This window comes from Euprymna scolopes, chromosome 11 (genome assembly GCF_053919585.1).
Source record: "Euprymna scolopes isolate OS-2025 chromosome 11, ASM5391958v1, whole genome shotgun sequence".
Lineage (NCBI taxonomy): Eukaryota > Metazoa > Mollusca > Cephalopoda > Sepiida > Sepiolidae > Euprymna > Euprymna scolopes.
The window spans coordinates 97,216,349-97,232,078 of NC_136492.1; the positions used below are offsets into that span (position 1 = coordinate 97,216,349).

The window sequence follows — 15,730 nt, forward strand, 5'->3', positions numbered from 1 at the left end:
ATTTAATGTTAAAAAGAGGCTACAAATTATTGGTAACTAATTTGTATATTATTAACGATAGAATATCTGTCAGTACTAACCCGCAGAGTATTACCATTGTCAACCAAGGCAAGTGTCTATGAGGCATGTGTGATGACGTATGAAATTGAAACCTGGATAGTGAGGATTGAAGACATGGGTTGCATGGAAAGAAATCATGTGAGAATGATACAATGGACATGGAATGTGAGTCTTAAAGGCTTAGATATGATGACCTCAAAGGAAGATTAAATCTCAACAGTATGTGTGCAACACAGGCAACTCTGTTGGTTTAGTCACATGGAAATGATTTGAGGTTACATCAACCAAAACATTGTGTGCTGGACCCCCAAAATAAACAGAGCTTAGACTATTCCTTTAATCATCCGGTCCCTGTTGATTTTGCGGTGGAAATTAAATTCTGTGCAGTTCTAGGAGGTCCACCCTTCCAGACTTTGCTTTCTCTCTTTGAGAAAGGGTTATATTTCTGTTTGTCTCTGGTAATGTTTTTGCCATCATTAAATATAATTGTCATTGGTTATCAGTGCACATACTTTAATCTAATGAAGTGGTAAATTTTATTTTTAAATGCATAAGCACCTATGCATAATACATGACAGTGAATCATATGTGGAGTAAAAGAATAGTTGATGCAGAGTCACACTGGAGAAGGCATTAAAAAGACTCCACTTATATGATAAGTTGTTCCAAGAATTGTAGTTAAACTTAGTATAAAAATGAATTCTACATGAAAAACGTTATTAAAAATATCACTAAAAAAATACAATTGAAAGAGCATTGCAATAAGGCTTCACATTGTTTCATCATGCAATGCATATGTTTTGATGAACTTAAAAAGTGAAGGTGAAAAATTATGAGTTTAGCAACACCAATGTATTAAAAGTTTTGGAATTGTTTAAGATTTTTATGAATTTAAAAAAAAAATGTTCTTTTTTGTTTTCTTATATTTTTTAGCCTTTATTGTTTTTTCCTTTCTCTTCTCTCTTTTATCCCAATCATATTCCCCCCTCCATAAAATCTTTTTCCAATTCTTAGCTCAAAACTTTTTCCATTTCTAATCTGAATGTTTTCAAAGTTAGTGTTATCTTTTTACCTTTACATTTATATAATGACGACTGTTTCTTATCTTCTGACGAGAAGCATTTAGCTTCGAAATGCCATGGCCTGAAGTGGTTTCCCACTTATTCCTCTCTGTAACCATTATTGACTTGATAATATAATAAAATTCTTATGTAACTTTACTCTTATCTTCATAACTTATACTATTGTTTACTTCTCTTAACCAGGTAGAGTTTTTTTTTTATCTAGATAAGTTTGCGTATTATTAAAAATCTATTTTTCAACTTAATTTTATTATATGTTGTTTTTTTCTTCTAAAACCTACAAATCTAAATTTACATAATGCTTACATTGAGGACACATCTCTAATTTATTATATGCATGTCTCCTAATTTTAGAGTTTTAAAACAAATCACTGTTAAAAAACTGTCCTTTTCTAGTGAGAAAAAGAAAAACTGTTTTGATAGCCAAAGAAAATATATCATCAAATCTAAATTGATTTTGAATAAGTAAAATATCTATTTAAAAATATATATCTGCATTGCTTTGGCTTATAACAATTAGAAATTCAAATCTACGGAATGCTTATATTGATAATCAATCTGTGATACATACATACATACATACATACATATATATATATATATATATATACCAATGAACAAACATATATATATATATATATATATATATATATACCAATGAACAAACATACATATATATATATATATATATATATATATATATACCAATGAACACACACACACACACACATATATATATATATACACACTAATGAACACACACATATATATGTATATAATCCCAATGAACACATGTTTCTAGCTGAACTTGGTGAGATCCAACATTAGGTACCCAGTGATTAATTCTCTACTCCTGAGCCAAACCCAGCTAGTTCTAATGTATTGCAAATATTTATATATATACTAGTATTGGTGCCCGGGTGTTTGGAGTTGTGTGTTGAGAAAAAAAAAAAAAGTGGTAGTAGGAAGACAGGCTTGAACCTGTACTGCAATGGAGGAAAAAAACAGGAAAAAAATGTGATGTCTTTGCTGTTATGACCACTGCCAAACTGGAAGTGATGTAGGTTTAAATTAAGGCTAGACAATCGAAAAGAGGGAATGACTTTCGAAAATATTGGCGAAAAAAACGACCCCTCCCTGTAGAAAAGTGCTCAATTGAGGATGAAAAAAATTAATGTTTTTGGCCAATTTTTCGGTATTTGTCGTCTGAAGGGGCGAGCTTCAAAACGATACTGATTTTGTGAAAATTCGTCGCCTCTGTCGAAAGTTTTAGGCAGACATGCAAACATACATACTTACATACATACATTTATATATTTGTAGCTCAAATTTTCCACCCAAACCGATTAAACAGCTTGCCCTATCTCTGAATACCCTTTATGTAAAATTTCAAATGTTTAGACCAGAAATTGTCTGAGTAATTTGGTAGAGACCGCAGAGGTCAAATTTTTTAAAACTTTGACCCCTATTATGACCCCCTTAACATTTATTGTTTTGGACTCAAATCAAGTTATTAAGTTAGATCCATGTCAAAGGAACCTATATCTAAAATTTCAATTGTTTATACCGAAAATTGTCGGAGGAGTTTGGTAGAGTTCTCAAAGGTCAAATCGTTGAACTTTGACCCCATAACAGCCAAATTTCTGGCCGAAAACCGTTTATAAAGATTTTCCCGAATATCAAATTTCGAGTCTGTAGACTGAAAATTGACAGATATTGTGTAGGGAAATGCACACAAACAGACACACAGACAGACAGACACTTTCACTTGTATAGATATATAGATGTATGTCTGTATATATTATTTATTTATTTATTATGGTGAACCTATTTTCGTGGCCAACTCCTTCTATTTGTACAGCTTAAAGAGATATGTAACTATTTTTGTTATCATCTAAGTTACAAGAGAAATCCTATAGAAATAGCTTCTTATCTTGACAGTTTATGGTTCTGCACTTTGGGTTATCTGCCATTGTTAACTGACACTTCTATTAAAACTTCTTGTGAAGCATTTGATAAATAGGCTTATCTTGAATCTGATGATGGCCACCTGTCCCTGGAAATAACACTGGGCCAATTCAACAGGGTCATTTATCACTGATTGTATGCTTTAAACTAAATAAGTCTTCCTTCTGCTCAAATCCATCTCTGAAATAAAGAGGAACACCGCCTCAAAATGTGATGCAAAACTAACATGTCTATGAGAATCATTAAACTTTTAAATGTGGCATTATTGCTTTAAGAGTATAGGTCTACTGATATCTATATAATAAAAGTTTGCAGTATGGAGAAGAAGTGGGAGGAGAGAAATGAATAAAAAGGAGGCAAAGTAGCAGCTGCTACTACTGCCACAGTTTCTTTTAAAGCTTGTTACCGATCAACAATTCAGAATTCAATTTTGAAACTGACAGTATCGCCTGCTGCTACTTCTGTTTCAAATACTTAATATTACTTAATACTTTTTTTCAGTACTTCATTGACTGAGTTGTAAAATGAAACTGTAATTTTTCAGGGCATATGTTGACAACTCATGTTAACCAATCTATCTCCTATTCATATCTTTGAAAGTTACGTATGTTGAAGAGGTAGAGCTTAAATTTGAGTTAAAAATAGTAATTTTGTTTGTTTTTTCTTATCAATTTGTTTCGTTTTGTTGATTTATAGTAGTGAATAGAAATTAAATTGTGGAGTGATAACGAATATGAGAAGTTGAACTATTTAAAAAAAAAAAAAAAAAAAATCCACATCCTGGTCATTCCTCTCAAACTGCTACTTCATTAATAAAATGCACTCTCTTTACTAGTATCAACTATTTTTAATGCAAATAAACTTCCTGACTTGTCCATCGAGTTTCAAATTTGAATGTCCAACATTCTTTGTTTCATTGCCATTCAGTGATGATCACACTTGGATACAACATGCAATATTAAGTATTGACAGTATCGACTTTCAGATACTTATAAATACTTTGGTGAAAAGAATTATCTTATTTCTTTTCAAAGGGATCGTTTTTTTATATTCAAAATAGCAGAATTTCATTTCAGAACAGCAAGTAGACATCATACTATGTTTCTTTTAAACAAAAACATTTGCAGTTTTTACCTTTTTTTTTTCCATTCCACAATTATTAAATCATTTCTCTCTGATAGGTTCATAAGAGTAGTGGTTGATGGGCAGAAATCAGAAGCTCTCAGTATTAATGCTGGATTCCCTCAGGGATCCATATTGGGCCCAACTCTCTTTCTGATCTATATTAATGATATCCAAATCACATCCTTACATCATTCATAGACATTTATGCTGACGACACTATAGTCTATGGTAGCACATCAAAGACCTCTCTGATTCTCTCTTCTCTGATCTTGACCATGTAATACAATGGGGAAAGAAGTGGCTGGTTACTTTTAATACATTTAAAACCAAGCTTCTATCTCTACACCATCTATGCTCTGATGCCAATCTGGCATTGGTTGAAATGAATGGCGCTCGTCTTTTCTTATTTTTTATTTTTCTTTAAAGGGTCATGATCACTTCCATTAAGTTGAGATTCATTAAAAACTTTATCTCAGTACTGTCCATGCATTACATTCTCCATACCGTACTCACAAAATTGCTTTATATTATTTTAAAAATGTTTTAAACTATTAAATTAACTAAATGGTAAACGATCATGGTATTAATGGCGGAATATTTTCTATATCAATGATATTTAATTTGTACTGTCAAATATTATTAGTGTTCTTTTTCTTATATGTTAATCCTGAGATCTTATGGAATCCACAATAATGGCTTTTCTTGTCTCCACTTAGCACCACCATTCTTCTTGCTCACTTCTTGGCAAGTTCTAATGCAAAAGTAAATTTAGCAATAGGGTCTTTGTTGGCCCTTTGCATATGTCCAAATCACTTGAACCACCATTCCGTCTATCAATCTGTGCAATACTGTAGCACATTTTGATATTCATCTCACAGATGTGGTTGAGCAGTGTAATTCCAGATATCCAACAAAGCATTTTGATCTTCACTCCTCCTTCCTCATTAGTAAGCTCTTGGAGCTGTACAAAACAAAATTGTCAAATATTATCAATGATTGAGAAAAAACACACTAATTTATCTTTTTAATATCTTTTTTTTTTATTTTTAGGAGCTATGATTCAGTCTCTGGCATGGAATGACTCTTGTAATATGCTGGTGGCATTGTCTGATGACCGTTTCCTTATCTACTGTTACCCAAATGCAATTTATGCAGATAAAGACTTATTACCACGAGTGATTGAAGAAAGAGATTCAAGGTGAGTTCACTGCACACCTGTAGATGAAATGTATTGGATTTTCGTGTGTTGTGCATACGCAATTTTATTTCATGTTAATTTGATTTGTTGTTTTTCTCGTTAACATTTCATCTGACACTATTTAATCCCACTTGAATTTTACAAATTGATATTCCTAAAATGTTAATCTTTATATTCTAGACTAGTAATCCTAAAAATGTTATTCTTGAGATAATATCAAGTTCCTATATGGAAACAGTGCAACGATGTAAAATAAAAAATTGCATTCATATTATTTAGATTCTTCAGACTACTATTCTCATCTTCAGTGTCATTTTCACGACCTTTCGATCAATGTAACCTCTCACCTTCTTTAGGTGTATCCAGTTGAACTGGGGAATGTTTCTGTCGAATTTATGAATCTTTCTGTTGAACTGTGGAATTTGTAAGGACCCATGGCATAGTGGATAAAGTACTTGGTTATGGAGGTGAAAGTTCAATTCACAGTGCAATACTCAAAATACAATCGTGAACAACTTAAGACTTCTACTCAGTCATGGCTGATAGAATGAGAGCATGCTACCCCCATGGATTAAATAAAGGGTTCCATGCTCTTTGTTAACAAAAATTATTTTTAGTCTATAATCCAAGAAAATGAATGCTTAATCGAGAAAATAGATTTATATTACTAATGTCTACAAAATGAAACCTATATATTCTCAAGTAACATAGTTACAAATACATTGCTGTTGTAAGTTTTTGGTTTTGTTATAGCAAAATGGGAGATATCTAGAGGTCTGTGTAAAAGTAGATCAGATGGGCTGTTGATTGGGAATAGAGGAAAGTGTGTTAGATGCCTTTTTCAAATATTTTTTGGCTGTTTCCATGTTGTAGCCATGATGATAGCACAGATAAAAACAATACCCAACATGTCCAGAGCTGTACATATAAGCCAGACCTGTTCTCGTTTGAAGAATGAACTCTCAGGTGTTTTTTCTTCTTGGACTACTTGTATGTTGTTACCATGACTGTTTTTTGTTTTATTGTTACCATAAGTACAGAACAGGCAAAAATGATATTAACCATTTCTGGATACATTTCATGGTACTTGTACAGTTTAATGAAGGCATTAAAAAATGAAAATATCGGAAAAAAAGTTTATATTGTATGTATTAGTTATGGAATGAAGTTCTCCAGAAAACGATTTCACTTAATTTCATCAAGTAGTTTTTTTTTTTTACAGTGAAAAAACAATTTGTTATGATACCGAGCAAAAGGTTCGATTTTTTGGAAGAAAAGCTAGTATTAAAGATGGGGAGGGAGTGTCGCCGCTTTAAACTGAGTTATCTCCCTGTGACGTGTTCTAAAAATCCAAACAAAAATTTAAAAAATTCAAAAATGTCTACCTTCCACGTGCTGTCATAAAAACATGTTTTTCCGCTATAAAAAAAAAAAAAAAAAAAAAAACTACTCCATCAAATTCAGTGAAATTTTTTTTCCGGAGATCTTCAGTTCAAAACCGATACGTACACTATAACCTTTTTTTTTTTTTTTTTCAATATTTTCATTTTTTAATTTCTTGATTAAACTATACAAGTACCCATTTCATAAACATAACAGGGTTTGTTCTTGATTTGGCTGACAGAAAAATGTATATTGTCAGATGTCTTTTGCAATTGTTTCTATACTATTACCATGTACTTACATGGGGTCACCATTTGAGAATACAGGATGTTGTTTGTTAAGGACAATCCAATTTGATTCACATACTGAGAACCAATCTACAAATACAATGAATTTAACAGTCTTTATGAAATTCAGAATTCAGAAAATAAAATTTTATTCAAGTAATCTAATAGCTAACTTTAAAAGTGATTATTATTTTGTATGAGATATCAGGAAAAAAGTACCCTGAAACAACTCGTTTGTCATATGTAGGCTATCATGCTGTTGGCATTTCTTTACTACTCTGATACAAACAATGATTGGATTTGCTTATTCATTGCTTTTAAGCTTAGACATATACAATGTATTTGTGAAGCTGAAGAAACACCCACTCTGATTGACTCACTACTAAAGAAGACTTGATTGAATCTTTTAGTAACAGACTGTTTGTTGATGATTCTGCAATTGTGGTGCTAAATTAAGATGAGCTTTGTGATGCTGTGTCTGCAACAATTCAGTGTTGTATAAAGTCAGTATTTGTTCTGATCAGACACCATTGTATTTTTTCTTGGCTTTTTTTCATAAGAAAGATATCCAAGTTTAACTGCTTACATATATTTTTTAAATAGAAATCACTCCAGACAAGACATGAAGCCACTAAATGTAAAGAGCTAAAAAGTGCCACTTCAAGGTCAAAAACTAGCCAATGACATATGAGTCAACTCCAACCTAAAAAACAGCTATTTTTCTTTTGTCAGAAGCATCATTCATGGAGCGTGAGACTTAAAGGACAAAATAAAGGAAGTTATGAGTTGTGAGGCTGTCAAATATAAACTTCGGGTCAACTTTCTTCTATTAGGTTTATTTTCAGAAAGTGAACTAAAAATTGATATCTATTTTAAGTGAAAAGTTAAATATGATTTATGACAAACAAACCTAAATGATGGATCACTTAATTGCATAAGGACTCATACTTTTCTATATTATTAATGATTTATAAATATGCTGATGATATCACCCTCTAATCTGGTATGACTTCTCGCCCATCTTCATTGAGCCAAGTGAAATATGCAACTGATCTAGAAGTTGACTTGCAGAAACTGTAATTTGATTGACCCCACAATTTCTTCTTCACTGCAATCTCATTCTCATAGATATTATGTTGCTAGTCTCAGTCTTTTCTATAAATACTATCATCGTGTAAGGTTTTGCAGAATTGTTTGATTTATACCTTCCTTCCTTTATTCCAACTCATTTAACTTCTTGCTCACTTCTTGGCAAATTCTAATGCAAAAGTAAGTTTAGCAATAGGGTCTTTGTTGGCCCTTTGCATATGTCCAAGTCACTTGAACCACCATTCCATTTATCAATCTGTGCAATAATTTAGCACATTTTGATATTCATTTCACAGATGTGGTTGAGCAGTGTAATTCCAGATATCTCTATCAATGAGCTGTTTTAATACCTCATTGTTATTGTTGGGATCAAACAAATTTATAATGCAAAGGGGAGTAACTCTTTACTTCTTTTGGCAAAGTCGCCTCCCTTTGTTCATAGTCCTAAACTTTAATTTCTCGCGATTTCTTGCGAGCTGAATGACCGGAAGTGGACAGTGGAGGGAAAAACAGAGTGACTTTGAAAATGGCGAGATGAACATCATTTCCCGTTCATCCATTTATTATATTTGGACTTCTAACTTTCATCTATTATGTTTGAATTGTAGTTACGTGTGTGCGTCTCTTAATAAACGTATATCGTTATGTAACAGTGAAATGTTTCCTTATTTGTTCGTAAGTGTCATGTTCTTTCCTTATGAGCTGCTACAACCATACGTGAAAGCTGGACTCCTTGCGGTAAAATATTTTATGTTATATTGATCTAACGCATTCCACGATATGACGGTTATACAGCTTCTTATTCCAGTAACTTTTTTCTAAGAACTGCAAGGTTATGGCACTTTCTTCCTGTTCACCGTTTTCCTCTTACATACAGCCTTGGTCTTTTCAAGACTAAGCTCAATAGGCATCTCCTGTCTTTATGATAATCATCTTTTGTTCTTATTAGTTTCTTACATTTATGCCTTGTCTCAAGCAATTTCCATAAAAAAACAAATATATATTAATATATACATACTTAGTGCAAGAGCTGCAGTATGCTGAAGACAACACCACCTCAGGTCAGATTGCACAGGACCTTCAGTCACTAGCATACAATGCAGCCTACAAACGTTTTGGGATGCAGGTCAATACAAAAAAGACCAAAACACTGACTCCTGCTACCTAATACCAACACTATCATAAATGGCCAACCACTAGAGGAAGTTGACTTAGGGAGCATCATAACATCTACTCTCACAGGAATGAAAGATGTGAAAAATAGGATCAAGGCAGCCCACTCCGCCTTTGGTCACCTCAACATCTGCGTATTTAACAACCACACACTGAAATTGGTCACCGAAATCATGGTCTTCAAGGCAGTAGTATTCTCCACTCTTCTTTATGCTTGTGAAACATGTACAGAAGCGATACAAAAAAACTAGAACACTTGCAGCAATACAAGCTGAAGCAAATTTTGCATATCATCAGGGGAAGCCAAACCACTAACTTGGAAGTACTAGATAGAACTAAAATGACCAGTGTTGAGACAACCATCATTCATCATTACCTCCGTCGGGCAGACCACATCAGAGGCTGCCGAAAAAATATTTATGGCGAGCTCGTCAATGGGACTCGACCTTGAAAAGCACCTAAATGGCGCTAGAAAGACTAGTTAAAGCGCACGCTGGCAATGACTAACATCGACCCTTCCTCGTAGAAACAGGCTGCCAGAGACCAGACAAAATGGAGAAGCCTCGCATGCAAAGGTGCCATGGATTTTGAGGAGAAAAGAAGGCAGTATGAAAAGTCTAGGAAAAGAAGGAGTGAGTGAGAACAGCACCTCCCCCACCTACACTTCCTTGTAAATACTGCTATCGACTCTTCTACCACCGGTTTGGCCTTGCAAGCCATGTAAAATATAGGCATCCTAGAAGATAGAGGGCAGATGATCGACCCGATACTCGAATATGAGTGGGAACCGACAACTATAAATATATTTAATAAATAATATTTGTCTAATTGTACTTTCCCAGCATTGAATAATTTTTTTCATTTTTGTTTTGTTCATTGCCCCACTCACCTTGTATTTTTTACTTTTAATTAATTTCTTATGAGAAAATATTTACATTTTTAGAAAAATAATTCAGTTAAAGAATATGTTATTTCAATAAAAATTTTATTCATAATTTTCTATGAATAAATCTGTGTTATTTAAATTCAAACTATTATCCTTATTACAGTGACAATGTGTCTTATATGAAAAAGGCTATGGAGTTAATGACATCAGAATAATGTTCAAGGCATGTAAATGCGGAAAAATATGCAAAGATGAGACGTACGACCCACTAAATATTGGAAAGCTGTAATACTTGAAGATATTGAAAAGTTTGTATGTCTGACCACATATACAGGATAAAGGAAAATGATCTACTTTTGTGGGACAAAATAAAAATTATAGACAGAAAAACAGTGGTGATTAAAATATCTTAAAGAAGCAGCATATATGTTGGACAACAATAGCCTCTAAAAATTACAATTCTAGATGCATCAAGGAAAATCATGAGTGATGCACTGCTTTCATTACTAAGGTGCTTTCACATCATGTCAACCGTAACAGCTACCCTAATCTGAAACCAGTTGATTCAAATAAACTTGAAAGCAAAGTGCTACACATGAATAAAACTTTTTGAGTGCAAAAAACTTCTGCTATATTGACTTGAGTTTCCTACCTCATCCAATCAGAATATCCTACATATAACTGAGCCCTTTTATGACAAAGAAAGTAGTTTCCATACATAAAGATTCCTATTTTTTGCTGATCTTTTATGGTTTTTATCACGTTGGGTTCAGCAAAATCCATTTGGAAGCATTTAATGATGCACTTGTATTATCTTTTAGTTCTTTTGCTTTTGATTCTTTTGCTCAATATTTCTATTTTTGCAAAAGCTTGAACTAAGACTGTCCTACAAAGCCTGTGCAATTTCTATTTGTTTGTATTGTATATTCAACCACCAACATTGTTCAACTAATTCACAGTTACTTGGGTTTTTTCTTTTATTTTTTTTTTGTTTGTCAGTGTGATATATTTCTCCTATGACACAGACACCTCTCAAATAACACACTCTTTTTTTTTTATTATATATACTTGGGAGTCACTATTTATCAAGGCTCAAAGACCACTCAAGGATAATAAATGTAAAGTGGTAGTATAGTAATCGTTAATGATGTAAATTAAGTAAAGAACGTATTTACATTGGATTTGAAGGCTATCATGTTATATTCCACTGGGAAGCAGGCTAGCGGAACAGTATTCCACAGGTTGGCATTTCTGGGAAAGAAGCTTTGTTCAGGGAATCTGCGTTTAGGCACAGATTATGGGGGGGGGTCATTTATAATGGTTGTAGCCAATCGAGTGTTTTTTTTTTGTGAAAATCTTGCAAGGGAGAACCATAGATTAGAGTTAAGTCGAGCACTTACCATGAAAATAACAATAGAGCAGGGACAGGCTCTCAACATCTCTTCTGTGGGGAAAGAGGTTGCAGGGAAGAGAAATGTGCATCACCTATTATGTTTCAGAGCCGGTTTTGAACTCAAAATCAAGTCTGGATTAAGTGCAGCAAGCAGCTCCTGCCCAGATGTGGCAACAGTACTCCATTTTAAGGTGTACATAACTCTTATACAGATAGTTGCGTCAGCAGTGAGATACATGCTGGAGTGATAGAATGATGCAACCATTTTCCCAGCGATCTTGGCAACAGATTTAATGTATGTGTTCCATTTCAGATCAAGAGTTGGGGTTAGTCCCAGAAGCTTGTCAAAACATGGAGCTTCCTCAAGAAAAGAACCATTCATTTGAATTGGAGCGTGATGGGATCAGAGCGATTATTATGAAAAGAGAGATGCTTGGTTATCGATTGATTAAAATTAACCAGCCACCTTTTTCCTCATTGTACTACATTCTCAAGATCATAAGAGAGAGAATAATAAAGATTTTGGCCATTACTGGCCTTTGAAGTGTTGCCATAGATTGTGGTGTTGTCTGCGTAAATGTCTATAAATGATCTAAGAATTGGATTTGGGAAATCATTGATGAAGATCAGGAACAGAGTTGAGCCCAGGATGGAACGTTGAGGGACGCTCAGTAATTGAGATGACATTTCCAGCTATTTAATAACAGACGATCTTGTGAAGTAGACCTTTATGCCATACTCTATCAAAAGGCTTTTATATGTCAAGAGCTGTTTCACTAGAAACAAAGTCTCTGTCGAGAGATTCACAAATCCTGTGTGATTTTACAGTTTGTACATCAGCTGTATATCTCACGGAATGGAAAGCATTTTGCATGTCACTGAGCAGGCTATATTGTGTAGGTGGTTGACCACTTCTCTGTTTATCGCAGATTCCATGATGCACAGGAGACTGATTGTTCTGTACTGAGAAGGGGATGACGGATCTCCAGAATTCTTAAATACAAGGCAGACTGCATGGCTTTTATACAGATAGAGGATTGCATCAGCAGTGAGATACCTACTAAAGCGGTAAAACAAATTTTTTTTAAGCGATCATAGCAACAAATTTGATGTGTGCATTCTATTTCGGATCAGGAATGAAGGTCAGTCTCAGAAGCTTATCAAGATATTGTGCTTCCCCCAGTTTCAATTGTAGCCAGATGAGGGTCAGGATGATTATGATGAGAAGCTTGATTTTTGATGCATTAAAATTAATCAGTCAGCTTTTTTCCCATTGCATCACATTCTCAAGATCAGAAGAGAGAGAATCAGAAAGATCTTAATCATTGCTGGCCTTTTAAGTGTTGCCATAGATTGTGGTGTCATCTGCATAAATGTCTGAATGATCTAAGAATATGATTTGAAAGATCATTGATGAAAATAAAGAAGAAAATTGGACCCAGGATGAAACCTTGAGGGAAGCCAATGTTAATACTATTAGTTTCTGATTTCTGCCCATCAACGACTATCCTTATAAGTCTATCGATTTAATAATTGAGAAGACATTTCCAACTATTCCATATCTGGTGATCTTTTAAAGTAGACCTTTATGCTATACTCTATCAAAAGCCTTTAATATGTCAACAGCTATTACTCTAGAAACAAAGCCCTCCCCCATTACGAGATTCGCTAATCCTGTGTAATAAAGCAGTTAGTACATCAGCTGTAGATCTCACAGAACAGAAACCATATTGCATGTCACTGAGCAGGTTATTTTTGCTGAGGTGGTTGACTACTTCTCTGTTTATCACAGATTCCAGCACAGGAGACTGGTCTGTACTGAGAGGGAGATGATTGACCTTCAGAATTTTTAAATACGGGGCAGACTGATGAATTTTTCAAGGTGTTGGGAAGCATTTCTCCTTAAGGCAATGTTTAAACAGCTTTGTAAGTATGGGAGCTAGTTCCTGTTGAAGCTTTTAGAGCACTATGACTGGAATGTTTTTGTTTTTTTACACAGTGATCACCACTTATCAAGGCCCGGAAGCCACTCAGGGATAAGGGTTATTGCAAGTACATTACGTTAGTGAGGAGATTTGCTGAAGTGTTTACTTAAGGGGGCGGTTCATTAGGAATTCGTTAACATTGGACTTGAAGACATCCAAGTTGTAGTCCGGAGGGAAGCAGGCAGACGGAACAGAGTTCCACAGGCGAGCAGTTCTAAGAAAGAAGCTTTGTTCATGGAATCCGCGTTTTGATTTAGGCACAGATATAGAGTGGGGGAAATTTTTCACAGTGGATTCAGCTAGACAGGTGTTTTTCGTGAAAGATTGGCGAGGGGGGACCAGAGATTGGAGTTCAGACGAGCATCTGCCATGGAAATAACGATAAAACAAGGACAAGCTCGCAACGTCTCTTCTGTGGGAGAGAGGTTGCAGGGTAGAGAAAAGGGCATCCCCCCACTAAGCCACGAAGTCTATTTTGTACTCTGTCAAGGCAGGATAGGCTGTTTTTAGCAGCTCCTGCCCAGATATGGCAACAGTATTCCATCCTTGGACGTACTTGGCTTTTATATAGATAGAGAATTGCATCAGTAGTGAGATATCTTCTGGAGCGGTAGAAGGATCCCACCATCTTTCCAGTGACCTTGGCAACAGACTTGATGTACGGGTTCCATTTCAGATCAGGAGTAAAGGTCAAACCCAGAAGCTTGTCAAAACACGGGGCCTCACCCAGACGAGAGCCATCCATCACAATTGATGCCAGCTGGGGATCAGAGCGTTGATGATGTAAGGATATGTGTATAATCAATGAATATTTACAAACACTTTCAAGAGACTATCATCATTTTAGAATTTTCCTACTGTCAAATTATATAAATAAATCTGTTATGAATAATGTTACGGCTGTTACTGTATCGTTTCTGTTAAGGAGCTAATAATTATAAATAGTAAACTAGATCCTCTTACTTAGACAAATTTCACAAATTAAAAGTTAACATGTTTCCTATTTATAAATGTTAAGATAATGCAGACCTCACAATATTATCAATATGAATAAACCGAAAGTAAAATTATTTTCCTTTATATAGATGTTAAGTGTGAACACAGACCTTACAATATTATTAATACTAGCAGTACCCGCGAACCAGCGTTGCCCCCCCTTGAATAAATTAAATTATGGTTGTTGTTTTTGTTGTTGCTGCTGTTGCTGTCCAGCCCTCAACCTCCGCATATTACGAACAGCTTTCGGAATAGACACCCCCAACTCTTCATGGTAAGAACGACTATCGGAATGGATACCCCCAATCTCCCCATGGCAAGGAAGGGTGGAGATAGGTGGTGTAATAAGATTAAGGATATTGAACAACCCCCCTCCCTTCAAGTTTAAATAAAAAAAGTAGCAGCAGGGGAAAAAGAAAAAAAATTAGACGCAGTAGGCTACCCAGATGGCTAGAGGTGGAAAAAAATCAAATAACATACAAAATCATAGGTAGGCAGGCTTGACCCTGTAACGCGAAGGAGGAAAAGAAGGTGCCCCAAAAAAAGCAAACCGTTTAGCCACCACATCCACGGTAATAGGAATAAGGTTATTTATTTCAAGGCATATGTTGACTTTTGAAATGGATCGCTCAATTGATTGAGCAAGCAAGAGAGAGTGGGAGAGTTGGTAATTTGTGACAACCAAAATTTGTCATAGTTTCAATAAAGAAAATAAGGAAAAACTTAATCGGACATTTATAACTCTGGTAGCTTACCCCCCCCTCCAAATGTGGCTCATTAGTTTAGCTTGTTTTTAATAAATCAAAACGTTAAAAAAAGAAAGCAGCAAAGTTTTTTGGGTTTTTTTTTTGCCATAACACAAAAAGCAAGAGAGAGAATAGAAGATAAACTAATTGCAAAGCAAACTGTAGCAATTCTGTAAGTTTTTAATGTTGGTTTTGTTTAAATAAATGTGGACAGCTACGAAGTAAACAATCTACATGTAATGCTGGTGTCATGTGTATATGATGTAACAATGTGGCGTAACACTCGTCTTGCAGATGCCATGTTGTGTTATACATGTGCATTTGTTTTTGTTGAAGGTTTAAAATCTGGAATAAGAGAT

The 15,730-nt window shown here is 34.6% G+C and overlaps 1 protein-coding gene across 2 annotated transcripts in view; it reads left to right on the forward strand.

The window, feature by feature from the left end:
• Positions 1-15,730, forward strand: part of LOC145287976 (intraflagellar transport protein 80 homolog) — a 510,341-nt gene that overhangs the window by 289,235 nt on the left and 205,376 nt on the right. For both annotated transcript variants that reach the window (XR_013869238.1, XM_080135951.1), the window contains exon 14: positions 5,286-5,433. Coding sequence is in view for 1 of the 2 variants with exons in the window: in XM_080135951.1 (XP_079992077.1) it covers positions 5,286-5,433 (148 nt within the window). In the remaining variant the exon portion in view is untranslated. The remainder of the gene's footprint in view (positions 1-5,285; positions 5,434-15,730) is intronic.